This window comes from Sciurus carolinensis, chromosome 11 (genome assembly GCF_902686445.1).
Source record: "Sciurus carolinensis chromosome 11, mSciCar1.2, whole genome shotgun sequence".
Lineage (NCBI taxonomy): Eukaryota > Metazoa > Chordata > Mammalia > Rodentia > Sciuridae > Sciurus > Sciurus carolinensis.
The window spans coordinates 122,592,965-122,609,315 of NC_062223.1; the positions used below are offsets into that span (position 1 = coordinate 122,592,965).

The 16,351-nt window shown below is 34.5% G+C and overlaps 1 protein-coding gene and 1 pseudogene across 1 annotated transcript; one reads left to right on the forward strand and one right to left on the reverse strand.

Annotated features, from left to right (window-relative positions):
- Positions 1 to 408: 408 nt before the first annotated feature.
- Positions 409 to 14,257, reverse strand: LOC124959675 (heterogeneous nuclear ribonucleoprotein H-like; annotated as a pseudogene).
- Positions 14,258 to 15,189: 932 nt separating this feature from the next.
- On the forward strand, positions 15,190 to 16,134 carry LOC124960278 (olfactory receptor 4D5). Its single transcript, XM_047518987.1, has one exon. The coding sequence runs from the start codon at positions 15,190 to 15,192 to the stop codon at positions 16,132 to 16,134; it is 945 nt and encodes a 314-aa protein (XP_047374943.1).
- Positions 16,135 to 16,351: the final 217 nt, after the last annotated feature.

Sequence of the window (16,351 nt, forward strand, 5' to 3'; positions counted from 1 at the left end):
CTCCCATTGTGAATTATCATCTACATATCAGAGAAAATCTTTGTCTTGGTTTTTTTGGGTTGGCATACTAAACTTAGCATGATATCCTCCAACTCCATTCATTTACCAGCAAATGCCATAATTTCATTCTTCTTTAAAGCTGAGTAATATTCCATTAAGATGTTTCACTTTTAATAGTAGACACAGCTCCTTCATTGAGTTTTACAAAAAAGCATGTCTTTCAACATGCATCCAGTGTTCAATGTAATATGGCATGAGAGCAACATTTAATATAATTCAAATGCTTTCACCTAAATGCCCTTATTACTTAAGTGCATCCTACAATACAACTAACTTGAGAAAAGTTGAAAATAGTTGAACACTTATAGTTTACTCAACTTTGCTGTTATGTCCTGAAATACTGCTGTGTTAAAAAATACTGAACCTTAAGTCTTCCAGATAATCCTGATTCCCACTCATAGAGTAAGCATAAGTCACAAGCTTGGATTGCAAAAAATTGTTAAACTGAAGTTTTGTTTTTTCTTTAAAGAAAGGTGACCAAGAGTCAGAGATCAGGATTGAGTACATTCCTCATCCACCACTTATACTGGACATGCTAGACATCCCTCCCATTCCTTTCATGCTAATAGAAGAATAGTTTCCACTGCTGTAGTAGCTGTGGTTTTTGCTGCGTAGCTATCTACGCAATGTTTCATTGAAAATCACTGGAGTTTTCCTTTAAACTTGGTTGTATCCACTCATGCTGCTCTGGCCACCATAGCCACTTCCATAACCACCACTCAGCTGCTGGCTTGCTGGGTCAACATAACGGGACTGGTTTGACCAGCCCATGTCTCCCATCATTTGACTACCATAAGCCCCACCACTTGCTCCTATTGTGGAAGTCAAGAAGAGTTCTACATATCTGTGTTGCGTATTTGCTTTGTCTTTTGATATAGCCGCCATGGCATCTTCCTGAGTTGCAAACTTGACATCTGCTTCACCAGTTACTCTGCCATCAGGACTGATCTCCATAGGTCCTCCCACAGGGTTGAGCGGCGAAAAAAAATTATAAATGTCATTCACAGTAGCTCCGTAAGGTAATCCCCACATGTGTACACAGTGCCCCCTTGTGCTAATTGGACCCTTTAAAAGTAATCTGAGCTGAGATGAAATTATCTGTATATTCAGATTGCTGAATATATGTACATGTAAGATGAGTAAGATATAAAAAAAACAAGTACGAAAGTGAGAAGTAACGTATATTTTAAATGTAAAGTTTACTACCATTGTTGGAACTGCATATCAATTTGTATCCTTAGCTTCCTAAATCCAAATGAAAAAGGAAAAAAAAAAAAAAACATGGTGTACTACATAATCACCTGAAGAGATGAACTACACCAAAGTGCAAAAAGACATTTTTTTCTTATAGAAATTTGTATGGAAAACATTGAACACTATGATGAAAATCATCACAAACATTTTGTAGTAAATGTGGAAAAATTTTCTTGTTCATTTTTTATAAAGGGCTTGTAAAAGTCAATGATGCTATAAGGAGGTGGAATTCTATGATGAAGATTCAGCAAAGAATCAAGTTATTATGATCTCATTGAGCATATTGGGCATCTGGTGATTCAAAAACCCAACTTAGCATATGTGAATGAGGAAATGATATTTATAGTCTCATATAAATAGTGTTTTTTTCTTTTTGATCAATATATATGCTGATTTCACTGCATTCTGTTCATTTCTTTTGAGTTGCTGTTCTCTCTGCATGCTATAAACTATGTGTCTTTAATCTCCACCACAGGATGTTTTGACTTAAGCATAATGAAAAAGTTTATGATCTTTAAGAATGAACTTGTCAACCTAAAAAAGAGGTTGAAATATACTGATTATAGAAGAAAAAGTTCATATAGGCCAAAATTGAGAATGGTCACTGGGAAAAACACATTCTAAATTACCCAGAATAAATGCTCTGAAATGATATGCAAGTGGTCTGTTTGTAGAAATTAAAAAACAAAAATAAAACCAAAAAAGAAAGAATGCAGCAAACTATTTGTTAAATTGCATTGATTAAAAATAGCATAGACCATCAATTGGTTGTTACTCTTTATAGATTCCAGATAGGAATCATGATAAGTAGAAACAAGACAAATTCCAAATTATTTATTACCCTAATCACATCGGTGTGTCTACAAGGAATGAATGTGACACCATTAAAGGTTAAAAGTAACCAGATAATGAGGTTTTGGAGTAAGGAGGGCATGACTTCTATCCCATAAGCCATGTCTGCCAGACCCAATAAGAGTTTTCAGATTCACTTTTTAAAAATTTTATGTCTTTAAACTCTTCCATGATCAAAAAATATAATACAATGTATGAGCAATATGATACATTTATTATAGTAATTCATTTAATCAGATTAAATTTATGAACACAATGTGCCTGATACTGAGTGTTAGAATATTAGAGTGAATATGCTAGACAAGATCTCTCCTTAATTTTGGGGTTGTGGGAAGATTGGTAGATAATAAAGAAATAAATAAATGAGCAAACGTGATAATTCTAGACATAGACAAGAGCTTTGGAAAGAATGAGTCATATAATTTTCAAGGAACCAAAGGTTATAATCAATAGAGTTCTTTGAAGAAGGGACATTAGAGATGAACTCTAAGTGAAGAAAAAACTACGGTTGTGTCAAAACAGAACGGTGGCTGAAAGTCAAGAGTTCAAGATTAGAAGGAACTTTGTCCACATTGAAGAAAGAGAGAAGGCAGTATGACTGAGGCTTAGTGAAGAAGGGCGAGGAGCTTAAATCTTATTCTAAGTACCGCACCCAGAGAAGTCGTGGTATGTTTCAACAGAGAGGTCTAATCTGATCATCTTTGGTAATTGATTAGAAAGTAGATAGGTGTTTATGTATGTGTATGTGTGAGGGGCAGATTGGGTAGGGAAAATGTGCTATTGGCCAGAGCAGAATTAGAACACTCTTGAGGTCATTGAAATGTTCTTGATGAAGAATGATGTGATTTTAACTTAGAGTGATAAATGAAAAACATGGATGGAATAAAGACACTATCTTTCCTTCTCCTGCTTCCTTCATCCCATTTGCCTCTACACAATCCAAAGTTTCTCTATTATTCTCTTACCTCCCTTCCCCCCCTCCCCCCTTCATGTATCAGTATCCACTTATCAGAGGAAAAGTCGGCCTTTGGTTTTTTGAGATTGGCTTATTTCACTTAGCATGATATTCTCCAACTCCATTCATTTATCTGCAAATGCCATAATATTATTCTTCTTTATGACTGAATAATATTCCATTGTATATATATACCACAATTTCTTTAACCATTCATCTATTGTAGGGCATCTAGGTTGGTTCCACAATCTAGGTATATGCACTGAGCTGCTATAAACATTGATGTGGCTGCATTACTATGGTGTGCTGATTTTAAGTCCTTTGGGTTTAAAAAGAGGAGTGGGATGGGTCAAATGGTGGGTCTTACCCTATGTACGTATATGATTACATGAATGGTGTGAATCAACATTGTGTACAACCATAGAAATGAAAAGTTGTATCCCATTCATGTGCAGTGAATCAAAATGCAGTATGTAAAAATAAAATCAAAAAAATAAAAAAGAGAAAGAAAAAAATATTGTCTTTTGGAGGCAAATGCATCAAGCATTTAATATTCTTTATTCTTTTTCAAAATTGTATAAAATCAACAAGAATTATTTTTATACAAATTAGTATAAAACAGGTCAGTTATATCTTTTGTGTTTCATTTCAATTATGCTGTAATAGTATTAAAGTGAAATTATTACTAAAAAAAGAATATTTGAAGCAATTATGCCTAAAAACTCCCCAAATTTGATGAAAGATATGAATATACATATCCAAGAGACTCAATGAACTCCAAGTATGGCAAATATAAACAAAGTGATGCCAAGAAAAATTATAATCAACAAAACCAAGAGACAAAGGGAGAATTTTGAATATAGCAAAAGAGAAGCAACTGGTTACATACAACAGATTCTCAATAAGATCAACAGTCAATTTCTCATTGGAAAACATGGGAACCAGAGGGTATTGAAAAGACTGCCTATATATTTACAGTGCTGAGAGGAAAAAACAAACAAATAAAACTATCAACTTGCAATTTCTTATTTGACAAAATTGTTCTTTAAAAATGGAGGAGAAATTAAAGTATTTCTGGATAAACAAAACCTCAAGGAATCTGTTGCCAGTAGACCTTCCTAAAAGAAATGTTAAAGGGAGTCCTTTAGGGTGCCATGAAAAGACATGATCTTGAGTAGAAGTATAGTTGGGTCACATAGTAGTTCCATTCCTAGTCTTTTGAAGAGTCTCCATACTGATTTCATAGTGTTTGTACTAATTTACAATCCTACCAACAGTGTATAAGAATTCCTTTTCCCTCACATCTTTGCCAGAATTTATCATGACTTATATCCTTGATGACTGCCATTGTCATTGGAGTAAGATGGAATCTTGGTGTAGTTTTGATTTGTACTTTCCTGTTGGCTAAAGATGTGAACATTTTCTCATGTATTTGTTAGCCATTTGAATTTATTCTTCTGAAGAAATTAGTTCATTAGCCCATTTACTGAGTTATTTGTTTTTTTTTTTTTTAATGTTGAGTTGTTTTTAGTTCTTCTTCTATTCTATATATTCTCTGTCAGAAAAAAAGCTGGCAAAGATTTTCTCCCATTCTGTAGGTTTTCTTTTCATACTCTTATTTTCTTCACAGTGCAGAAGTGTTTTAATTTGATGCTTTTCTATTAACTAATTCTTGGTATTATTTCCTGAGATTTAGGATTTCTACTGAGAAAGTCAAATACATGCTACTCTTTGATATTTTTCCAAAAGAATGAAAGTCAGCATACTATAGCAATGTAAGCATATCCATGTTTATAGCAGTGAAATTCACAATAGTCAAATAATGGAACCAGCCTAGAAATCCATCAACAAATCAACATGTAAAGAAAATCCATCAACGAATCAACATGTAAAGAAAATGTGGCATATACGCACACAATGGAGTTTTATTCAACCATAAAAAGAAGTGAAAAGTATGTCATTTTCAGGAAAATTGATTGAACTGAAGAGTATCATGTTAAGCAAAATAAACCAGACTTAGAAAGTCAAGGTTTTATGTTCTCTCTCATATGTGGAAACTGGAGAGAAAAAAATTTAAAAAGGACCTTTTGAAAATAGAAGAGTGACCAGTGGAGTTGAGATAGGTTAGATAGGTTATTGGGGGAGGGAGGAGTGGAGTAAAAGGAAGGTACTAGGAATTGAAATTCCAAATTATTAAAACCAAATTATGTTATCTGCATGTGTGAATATATCATAATGCATCAATTAAAAAAAAGACCTAACACATTAATGCAAAGCTAAATGAAGAAATAAAGATCTCCAGTGAAGTATTATGTATTTGTTTCCTAAATGATTTAAAGACGATGCATAAAAAAATTGTAAATTTGTGTTAATAGGCGCACATATAAAGATGCAATTTGTGACTTCCCAAAACAAAAACAAAAACAAAAATCTTAAGAGCAGAAAGGATGGACCTATATATGGGAGTAAAGTGCATACTTTTGAAGATAAATCAGTATCAATTTAACCGAACTTGCTATAAATTTGAGATGTTAAATAAAATCCATCATTGTGATAAAATACCTGAGGAAGTCAACTTAAAGAAGGAAAGATTTATTTTGGATCGTGATTTCAGAGATTTCAGTCCACAGCCAGTTGGCTCTGCTGTTCTGAGGCTTGTGGTGAAGGGGAATCAAGGTGAGGGGCGGGTGGTGAAACAAAGCTGCTGACTTCACAGCAGCCAGGAAACAGAAAGGAAGGGACCAGGGTCCCAATATCCCTCTCAAAGCCCTGCCCCCAGTGACCTACTTTCTCCCACTAGACCCCACCTACTAAGGGTTCTACCACCTTCAAATAGTGCCACAGGCTCCAACCAAGTCTTTAGTATCTGGGTCTTTGCTGGGTGACACTTAAGATCATTTAAGTTCCAAACTGTAGCAACACAGTAAAACACAAAGATGAGTCATCCTCAGAATGAGTGGCAAAAAAGCTAGAAGATGAAGGAAACAAAATGAAAAAATGGCTGAAGTCCTTTCATCTGGGGTTGAAGTCCTTCCATCTATACTGATGAGACAATGTAGACTTTAAATCAAAATCTTGTAGGACACAAAAAAGAAAGTAATATATTGAGCGGAAGGGTCAATTTATCAAGAACATAACAATTACAAACCGAATAGCAGAGTTACAGAATACATGAGGCAGACAATAATAAATGTGAACAGAAACACAGACAGTTCTCTAATAATAAACAGAGATTGACTATCTAAATTTTAATAATAGAAAAATTAAAACAGGTCCATACAAAGATAAAGGAATTGAATGTCATTATAAATCCACTAGGTCTAACAGACACCTAGGGACATTCAACCTAACACCTAGAAACACTCAACCCATCAACAGCAGAACACACATATTTTTCTTAGTGCACCTGGAACATTCTCCAGGATAGACTACAGGTTAAGTCACAAATTTCAGTAAGTCAGAAAGCTTAAAGTATTCAAAGTGTCAACCACAATGGAATAAAACTAAAACTGAATAACAAAAGAAAAACTGGAAAATTCACATACATGTAGAAATTAAATAGCATGCTCCTAAGTACCTGATGGGTCAAAGAAAGAAATAAAAGAAATGAAAAAATACTTTGAGATGAAGGGAAAACAAAAGCATGACATACCAAAGCTGTGAGATACAGTAAAAACTATGCACGGAAGAACATAACTTAATTATGTATGTTAGAAAGAGGAAGGATACCTAACTTTATACCTAAGGAACTAAAAACAGAACAACCAACTCAATATCAGAAAAAAGGAAATAAGATTAGAGTGAGGCTGACACAAGGAATAGAAAACAATAGAGTTATCTAGAAAATGAATTAGCTCCAAAGAAGACCTACAAAATTGACAAAATTTTAAGAAAACAAATAATTAAATTTTAAAAGTCATATAATCATTCATTTGACAAAATTGATGATTCATTCATGAAAAAATCTTTTTTACAAGGTAGGAAATGAAATATGATAAAAGGTTTTAAAAAATTAACAACTTACATAACCACCTCTCTATAATAACTAAAAATCTTAGTGAAATGGATTAATTTTAAAGAAATTTTGTATTGCCTAGAAAAAAATTTAATGTACAAGTAAATAAAATTTTTATAGTTACAAGGAATTCTTTTCAGAATAAGCTCCAAGCCTGTTAATTGTCACAGGGAAATTCTGTAAAAGAGTATCAAGTAGTAAACTTTCCAGAACAGAAAAACTTGAAAGGAATCCCCTACTGATGAGGTCCAATCCTCCTCTCTTAGCCTACCATTAAGCATGCAAAGCAAAGGTTGGGACTGAGTTCAGCAATTAAGAGAGATGTGAAAGTCCTAAAACTGAGGCCTTCCATGTCCACGGACTATGCACCTGTGAATTCAACCAATTGTGAATCAAAACTATAGTTAGGCCTAAATGGTTTTGTCTGTATCCAATATTCATAAATTTTTTGCCCCTTGTTTTACTCCCTGAACAATGCAGTATGACAACTGCATTGTTCAATTACATCAAATTTACATTGTGTTGGATATTTTAAGTAATTAGAGATGATTTAAAATAAGGGAGTTGAACATTCACAGATTTTGGTATCTGAGGGAGTCTTGGACCCAAACCTATGGATACAAAGATATTGTATAAACAAACAAAAGCTGCAGCACATTAACATCTCATCTAGAAAGTTTAGAATCAGCTTAATTAAGAAATGCATCAAAATTTATTTCATATAAATTGACCCTATTGGAAAAGATTGATAATATCAATAAGCGCTGGATATTCCTTCAATTTCTGATTTGAAATAAAATAACCAACCAAACAAACAAAAAAACCCATCCAAAATCTTTAGTAACCTAGGAATAAAATTATCTTACCTCAACCAAGAAAAAACCATATTTAATATTAGAATGAGAAACACAAGAAAACGTATTTGTGATCACCTTTTTAACTAATATTTTTCTGGATTTATATTTAATATTTTTTAACAAATGAAACATACCTACATATTTTACTTTAAAAACAAGTAAAGCTAGGTCATAGTGGTAATAGAATTGATGGAATAATCAATGGAATCATATCAATATTCTTGCAACAAATCTTTACATATCAGAGAAAAACAGTATATGATTAAAACACACACACACACACACACACACACACACACACACACACATACACCAAAGGCAAAAGTCTAAGTTTTGGAAAATAATTTAGAAATTTAACTTGTTAGAAAAAAATATTTTGGGGCTGGGGAGATAGCTCAGGTGGTAGAGTGCTTGCCTTGCATGCACAAGGCCCTGGGTTCGATCCCCAGCACCGCAAAAAAAAAAAAAAAAAAAAAAAAAGAAAAAAATATTTTACCAATTTAAACAAAAACATAAAAATAAGGAAGAAAAACAAGAATAAGATCCAGATGATATAGGATGAATATTGGAATGAGACTTTTAAAATATAAAAGCAACAAAAAATGAAATAATACTTATATCAAAAAAACTGGTTCATGACTGCTAAACTGTTAACATAACTGCATAACTGTTAAGTGTTAAGTTATAAATGTATACACCTTACATTTAAAAGCATGCATACCTACTTATAGTATGTTCACATATACGTACAAGTAATATGTTTACTTTTTCTGTAAAAGGAGCTACTAGTCTTAATAAATAACTCACAAATTAGATAAATAAGAAAGCAATGCCAACATGAAGGTCATGGAAGAATTTTTAAAAGGCCAAAGAAATGTTCATCCTTAATAATAATAATTAAAAATTATATTAAAATTAAAACTTTAATAAATGAAAAATGAAGGAAAAATAGATAATATTTATTGATGGTAAGATTTCATCTTACTCCAATTAGAATGGCTATTATCAAGAGCACAAACAATAATAGATATTGGCGTGGATGTGGGGAAAAAGGCACACTTTAACATTGCTGGTGGAGTTGCAAATTGGTGCAGTCACTCTGGAAAGCAGTGTGGAGAATCCTTAGAAAACTTGGAATCGACCCATTTTTTGACTCAGTTATCCCACCCCTTGGTTTATACCCAAAGAACTTAAAATTAGCATACTACAAGTAATGCAGTCACACCAATGTTTATAGCAGCTCAATTCACAATAGCTAGATTGTGGAACAAAGCTAGATGTCCTTCAACAGATGAATGGATAAAGAAACTGTAATATATATACACAATGGAATATTATTCAGTCATAAAGAAGAACAATATTATGACATTTGCAAATAAATGGATGGAATTGGAGAATATCATGCTAAGTAAAATAAGCCAATCCCCAAAATCCAAAGGCCAAATGTTTTCCCTGATAAGTGTATGATGATGTATAATGGGGGTGGGGGTGAGAGAAGAATGGAGGAACTTTAGATTATGTAGAAGGAAATAAGGGGGGTTATGAAAAATCAGGGAATGAGACAGACATTATTACTCTATGTACATGTATGATTCCATGAATGATATGAATGTACATCATGTACAACCATGAAAATGAAAAGATGTACCCCATTTGTGTACAATGAATCAAAATGTAGTCTGTAAAAATAAAAAAAAAATTAAAAAAGACATCTGAACTGCATACATTTTCTTAAAATCAATATATGTCAAGCATTCAGTAGAATTTGCATGTCTCTGAGGAATATTTCTAAGATATTAAAAAGTTTAAGGATTATTTGTAGCATATAATTTACTTTATTAGCATGTATAAATATAATTAGCTATTTAAATTCCTTTAAAGTCTTCAGCAAGAATAACTGTGAGAAAACAATTAGGAGGGGTTGGGGGCATAGCTCGGAGACAGAATGCTTATTATGTGTGAGATCCTTGGTTTGATCCCTAGCACCGAAGGAAAAATAAAATTAGCACAGAACAACAAAATCAAATTGAGGTGTTTTTGAAGTAGTTGGTTGGATGCTTCTTTCTTTTCTGCATTTAAAATTAATCCATATAATAGTTTGGTATGGTTATATGAGAGAACATAAGAGAAAGATTTAAAAAAAAACAATGAATTTTGGAGACAGGTAACTAAAATTTTAATATTTGGGCTGTGATAAGGTGATGAGGGAGAATGGCTAATTTGTCCTACAGGGATGGCTAACTTGGGTCATTGCCCCTCCATGTCCTTTTCCCTGGTGTGGTCCCCAGTGACACTTGGCTTAGGAGAGCACCGGAGGTTTGCCTGCCCCTTGCCTGGCATTTACCTCCTGCTGTTGTCAATAATCCCTTTGCACTGGAGCTCACCAACTTCAATTCCCTAACCCTTCTCAAGGACCTGATGGAATCTTTGCAGCTTTAAAAATTTTGACTTAAATTGTATGCATTATTGCTACAGGGATATTTTACATGGGAAGCTCCAGGTGAGTGACTATCAGCTGTTTCACCTGTCTTAAGCATTATTTCATTCATTTGGAGTCTGAAATTACTATTTGGAAGAACACACTGGAGTGTAGTTCTGGCTGTGCTACTAACTGACCTTGAGGACTCAGTGTGTTGTTGAACTTCTCTGGGCCTTGGTTCTGAGCAACTTTATAATACAGACCACTTTTCCTGTTAAGATCTGTCCACTTTCAGGTTAAAGAATAAGATTAAAATTAGACTGTTTCCTCTCTAAATGGAAATACATGTTCATTTAAATAGTGATTCAACAAAAGGTTTAAACTTTATAGTTTTACAAATGAAGGATTATACCATAGTTTTAAATAATTACTTAAATCATTGCTTAAATTCAAGTCCCACACCCAGGAGGTACTAATGTATAGGTTTGATTTCCTGACTCCCTTGCTCAGAAACTCTACCTAAATAAGGGACTCCTTAGTCTAACATTTAATGTTGAGAACACAATCTGTCCTTTGTCTACTTTTCCAATATTGACTCTTACCCACGTTTCTATTTACAAATGAACATTTTGATCTTACCCATACATACATATCCTTCACTGTCAAATCTCCACATATTTTCTTAATCTAGCCCTTCCCTTTGAAATTCACTTTTCCCACCCTATTTCTGACAATTAAATATTCTTTCCAAATCTCAAGATATAGTCATAAATATATTCCAATTTAAGATATTGTTACCAAGAATTCTTCTAAATAAAGAAGACATCAGGCTAAATGCTTTTTATAATTATTGGATTTCATGCTTAACCTAACCTTAAAGGATATTTTATATTTTTGAAAACTGCAAGGTAGGCATTAATAGTCACATTTTGCAGATTAGACTCAGAGCATCTAACCCTAACCTTGGGTTCAATCCCTGGTACCAAATAAATAAGTTTATATTAATATTGGTGTCCATTTGCACTCTTTCCATAGACTGTGATTATTAGGTCTGGTTAGAGGACTGAATGAATGAATTGATAGGTTAAATTCTGAACTACCTTTAATTGATACTTTCAATAATTTTCTTTTTTAAAAATATTTTTATTTGTAGATGGATGCAGTATCTTTATTTTATTTATATGGTGCTGAGGATTGAACCCAGTGCCTCACATGTGTGAGGCAAGTGCTCTACCACTGAGCCACAATCCCAGCCCATGATACTTTCAGTAAGTTTCTAATAAGTGCATTTGATTTGTGACTCAGCTCAGAGGTAAAGAAGCAAGTTCTACTAGGTGAGTGTATTGATACAAGGGTCACAGAACAGGAACACAACAGTATACTTTCTTTGTGGATAGCCACCAATGCCAGAGATTCTACTTCACTCATTCATTCATTTAGCACATATTTACTGATTTCTTATTATGTGTATTGTGCACTTAATATTCTTGTTTGAGCTGGTCACAGTGGTCCACACTTATAATCCCAGCAGTTCGGGAAATATCCCAACAGGAGGATTACAAGTTCAAAGTCAGCCTCAGCAATGACAAGGCACTAAGCAACTCAGTGAGGCCCTGTCTCTAAATAAAATACAAAAATAGGGCTGGGGATATGGCTCAGTGTTTGAGTGCCCCTAAGTCCAATTCCTGGTACCCCGTCCCCCATGCAAAAAAAGATTCTTGTTTGAAAAAATAAATAAGAGAGACTGCATTTAAGATATTATAGGGTGGTGGGATAGGCAAACACTCAATTATTTGATTAAAAATTAAAGTATTTGAATTTCTTATCACATTATATAATTTCTTTTGGAAAAAGACTAAGAATCAGAAGTCCTGGGTTCTAGATTAGAATACCACTAACTGACAGTGTTTCTGGAAGTGCTACTTATTTATCAAACTTCTCTATTCTATTTTTAAATTATTTTTAGTTGTAGAGGGACATAACACCTTTATTTTATTTATTTTTACGTGGTGCTGAGGAACAAACCCGGTGCCTCATATATGCTAGGCAGGTACTCTCCAACTGCTACAACCGCAGCCCCGAACTTCTCTATTCTTAAACTAGCCCAGCCTGGAGAAGGGAACAATCGGAGCTGTACATGTTGGATAGATCACCGTGAAGAGAAAATGAAGGCTTCATTTTATTAATTACATTTTTAATTACACAAGTAATAAATGAATTCAGTTCAGCAAAAGCTAAATAATTGGAGATTGTGGAAGCACATGGAGTAAAATGTAGAACTGCCTCAGTCCATCCTCTCTCTGATGCCACCTGCCTCTCTAGATGTCCCCACTCTTGTAACAGTTGAGTCCTTCAGAAGACCTCTAAACATCTTCACAAGATATTACCTATACATTCTGTGCAATGCAAGGGATACAAAGCCGTATGATAAACCTAGGATTAACACTGATATAATGGACTTCTGCAAATCAATAGGAACAGCAACCCCCCCCACAATACCCATGAAGTACACGTACAAATAATTCACAGAAGTACCAATTAACAATGAAAAGATGCTCAACTGAGAAAGCAGTCCAGAATGTGTAACTTATCTAAAACAATAATATATTAATTTTAAAATTAATTATTATAAAGACAAAAATTTTAAAAGGCTAATAACCAGCATTGAGAAAGTATGAGAACAATGGTAACTTTCAAACATTTTGCAAATGTCAGTGGTGTCCTTTGGAAAGAAACTTGGCAGTTCCTACTCAAAATTTAGATAAGCATACTTTTTGACACAGCAGTTTCACTTTTAGATATCTAACAGATTCTAAGAGGTTCAGGCAATGATGAATAAAATAGGGTAATTGCAACCTTATTTGTTAATGGACAAAATAAATAAATTCTCATCATCAAGGAAAATTTAAAGAAAATTCTAGTAGATTATGGAAATTTTGTCAAACTAAGTATACAATATAGTCCTCTTGATCATGGCATATGACCTGTTAATGGGATGTTGAATTCTGTTTGCTAGTATTTTACTGAGAATTTTTGCCTCTCTGTTAATCAGAGATATTAGCTGTAGTGTCATTGTCTGGCTTTAGCATCAGAGTAATGCTGGTCTCATAGAAGAAGTTTGGAAATGTTCCCTCGCCTGTTTTTTAGAATAGTTTATGAAGGCTTGATGTTAATTATTCTTTGAGTTTCAGTTTAATTCATCAGTGAAGCCATCTGTTCCTGGGGGTTTCATCATTAGGAGAATTTTACTTTTGCATTCTCCTTGTTATTGATATGTTCAGTCTTTCTTTTTGATTTGATTTTGAAGGTTGCATAATTTAGGAATTTATCCATTTCTTCTAAATTATTCATTTGCTTGGTATGTGGTTATTCATAATAGTGCCTTATAATCCTTTTCATTTTTGAGACATCCATTGGAATGTTTCCTCCTTTGTTTCTGATTTTTTCATCTTTTTTCTTAGTTTGATTTTGTTTATTTTCCCAAAAAAGCAACTCTTAGTCATGTTAATTTCAGCATTTTACTTCAAGTATGGAAGTATGGAAGCAGTCTAAATGTCCATTAGTGGAAAAATAGAGAAAGTAAATATGAGAGGTGTGTTTTGTGTGTGTGTGTGTGTGTGTGTGTGTGTGTGAGAGAGAGAGAGAGAGAGAGAGAGAGAGAGAGAGAGAGAAACAGAATATTATACATATATACAACAAAATATTCAACCTTAGAAAAGAAGAAAATTTTTCCATTTGTGACAACTTGGAGGAATCTGGAGGATATTACACTAAATGAAATAAGCCAGATACAGAAAGATAAATTTTGCAAAACTTACCTTTAATGTTGAATCTAAAAATGTCATAGTCATAAGAACAGATAAGAGTGCTGACCAGGGGCTGGGGAGTAGGATACGGGTAGATGCTTATGGAGGTACACAGTTTCAGAAATGTAAATACATAAATTATGGAGAGCTAATGTACAACCACATGAATAGGGTTAACAATACCATATCGTACAGTTAAAATTTGCTGGAATGGCAGATATAAAGTGCTCTAACCACATGTCAAAAAATTATAAGGGCTTGAGGTGATGGGTTTATTAGTTGGTTTGATTATGATCAATGCTTCACTGTGTGTGCCTCTTGCAAATTATTTTTTTTACTGCTTAAATGTAAGCCTTATTATTCATTGTCAACTATACCTTAATAAAGTTGATAAATTAATTTATTGGAGAGAACTGAAGCAAAAATATTTATGTGGGCTTCATGATTTGCTTTTATTTAAAACATGACATTTGACTAAATCAATAAGTAAGTTTGTACAATTTTAGATTTTTCTTACATAGGTCTTAGACATACCTTGTAAGGTTAATTTCTGAGTATTCTTAGAGCATGTGGCACTATCTTGGAATGGTGAGTTTTAAATTTTAATGAATATTCAAAGCTTCCTCTTGTTTCCTGTGTGAGTAGGAAAGTATTCTTTGGGTTATGTTTCTGAAAGTGATATTGGTACTCAAACTTTTTGGAGGAGCTTAATATTATAGATCCCTCTTTTATATTTTCCTAGGAACTTAGAGTTTCTCTGGGTTTTTCCAGAGTCATAAGAAAGGAAGCTTTCTCTTTTGCAAGGTGGGTGTCCAATAGCACTGCTCATGTTATTGATATTCTTCCTATGGTAAATGAAACAATAATTGATCAGAGTGGGCAGAGAAAATTATTTCAGAGAAGTTTGCAGATCCCTTGATGAATATGTCCATTTCCTTTAACAGGTTCATATCTGGGGTCACACCAAGCAGATGAATCCATCAAATCATTCCCAAGTGACAGCATTTGTTCTACTGGGACTTTCTCAGGTATGGGAGCTTCGGTTCCTCTTCTTCATTTTCTTCTCAGCTGTGTATCTTATGACTGTCACTGGAAATCTCCTCATTGTGGCCATAGTGACCTCTGATCCACGGCTGCACACAACCATGTATTTTCTCTTAGGCAATCTTTCTTTCTTGGACTTTTGCTACTCCTCTATCACAGCACCCAGGATGCTGGTTGACCTGCTCTCAGGAAATCCCACCATTTCCTTTTCTGCCTGCCTGACTCAGCTCTTCTTCTTCCACTTCATTGGAGGCATCAAGATCTTCCTGTTGACTGTCATGGCATATGACCGCTACGTGGCCATTTCCCAGCCCCTGCGTTACACACTCATTATGAATCAGACAGTGTGTGGGCTCTTCATGGCAGCCTCCTGGGTGGGGGGCTTCATCCACTCCATTGTACAGGTTGCACTGACTATCCAACTGCCATTCTGTGGGCCTGACAAGCTGGACAACTTTTATTGTGATGTGCCTCAGCTGATCAAATTGGCCTGCACTGACACCTTTGTCTTAGAGCTTCTCATGGTGTCTAACAATGGCTTGGTCACCCTGATGTGTTTTCTGGTGCTGCTAGGATCCTACACAGCCCTGCTAGTGATGCTTCGAAGTCACTCTCGGGATGACCGCGGCAAGGCTCTGTCCACCTGTGCCTCTCACATTGCTGTGGTGACCTTGATATTTGTGCCTTGCATCTACATCTATGCAAGACCTTTTCGGACATTCCCTATGGACAAGGCAGTCTCTGTGCTGTACACAATGGTCACTCCCATGTTGAACCCTGCCATTTATACCCTGAGAAACAAAGAGGTGATTATGGCCATGAAGAAACTGTGGAGGAGGCAGAAGAATTTTATTGGTCCCCCAAAGCATTGACTCCCAGGTTAGCAGAGACAGTTCTGAGAATCTGAGAAATGCTTTGGTGTACCAACCTGCTTGAGAGAACACATAAAGTAGATAAAGCTCCTTTCCTCTTGCTTGTCTATTGTTTAGAACCAATTTCTGGTGACATGACTTTTAGCCAATCTAAAATGTGGGATGTCATCTAGAGGAAAAGTCTCAAGCTCCATACAGAAGTACCGTATGGTTCAGA

Excerpts from the sequence above, each read along its gene's own strand:
- LOC124960278 (XM_047518987.1), top strand. The coding sequence starts at position 15,190 with ATGAATCCATCAAATCATTCCCAAGTGACAGCATTTGTTCTACTGGGA.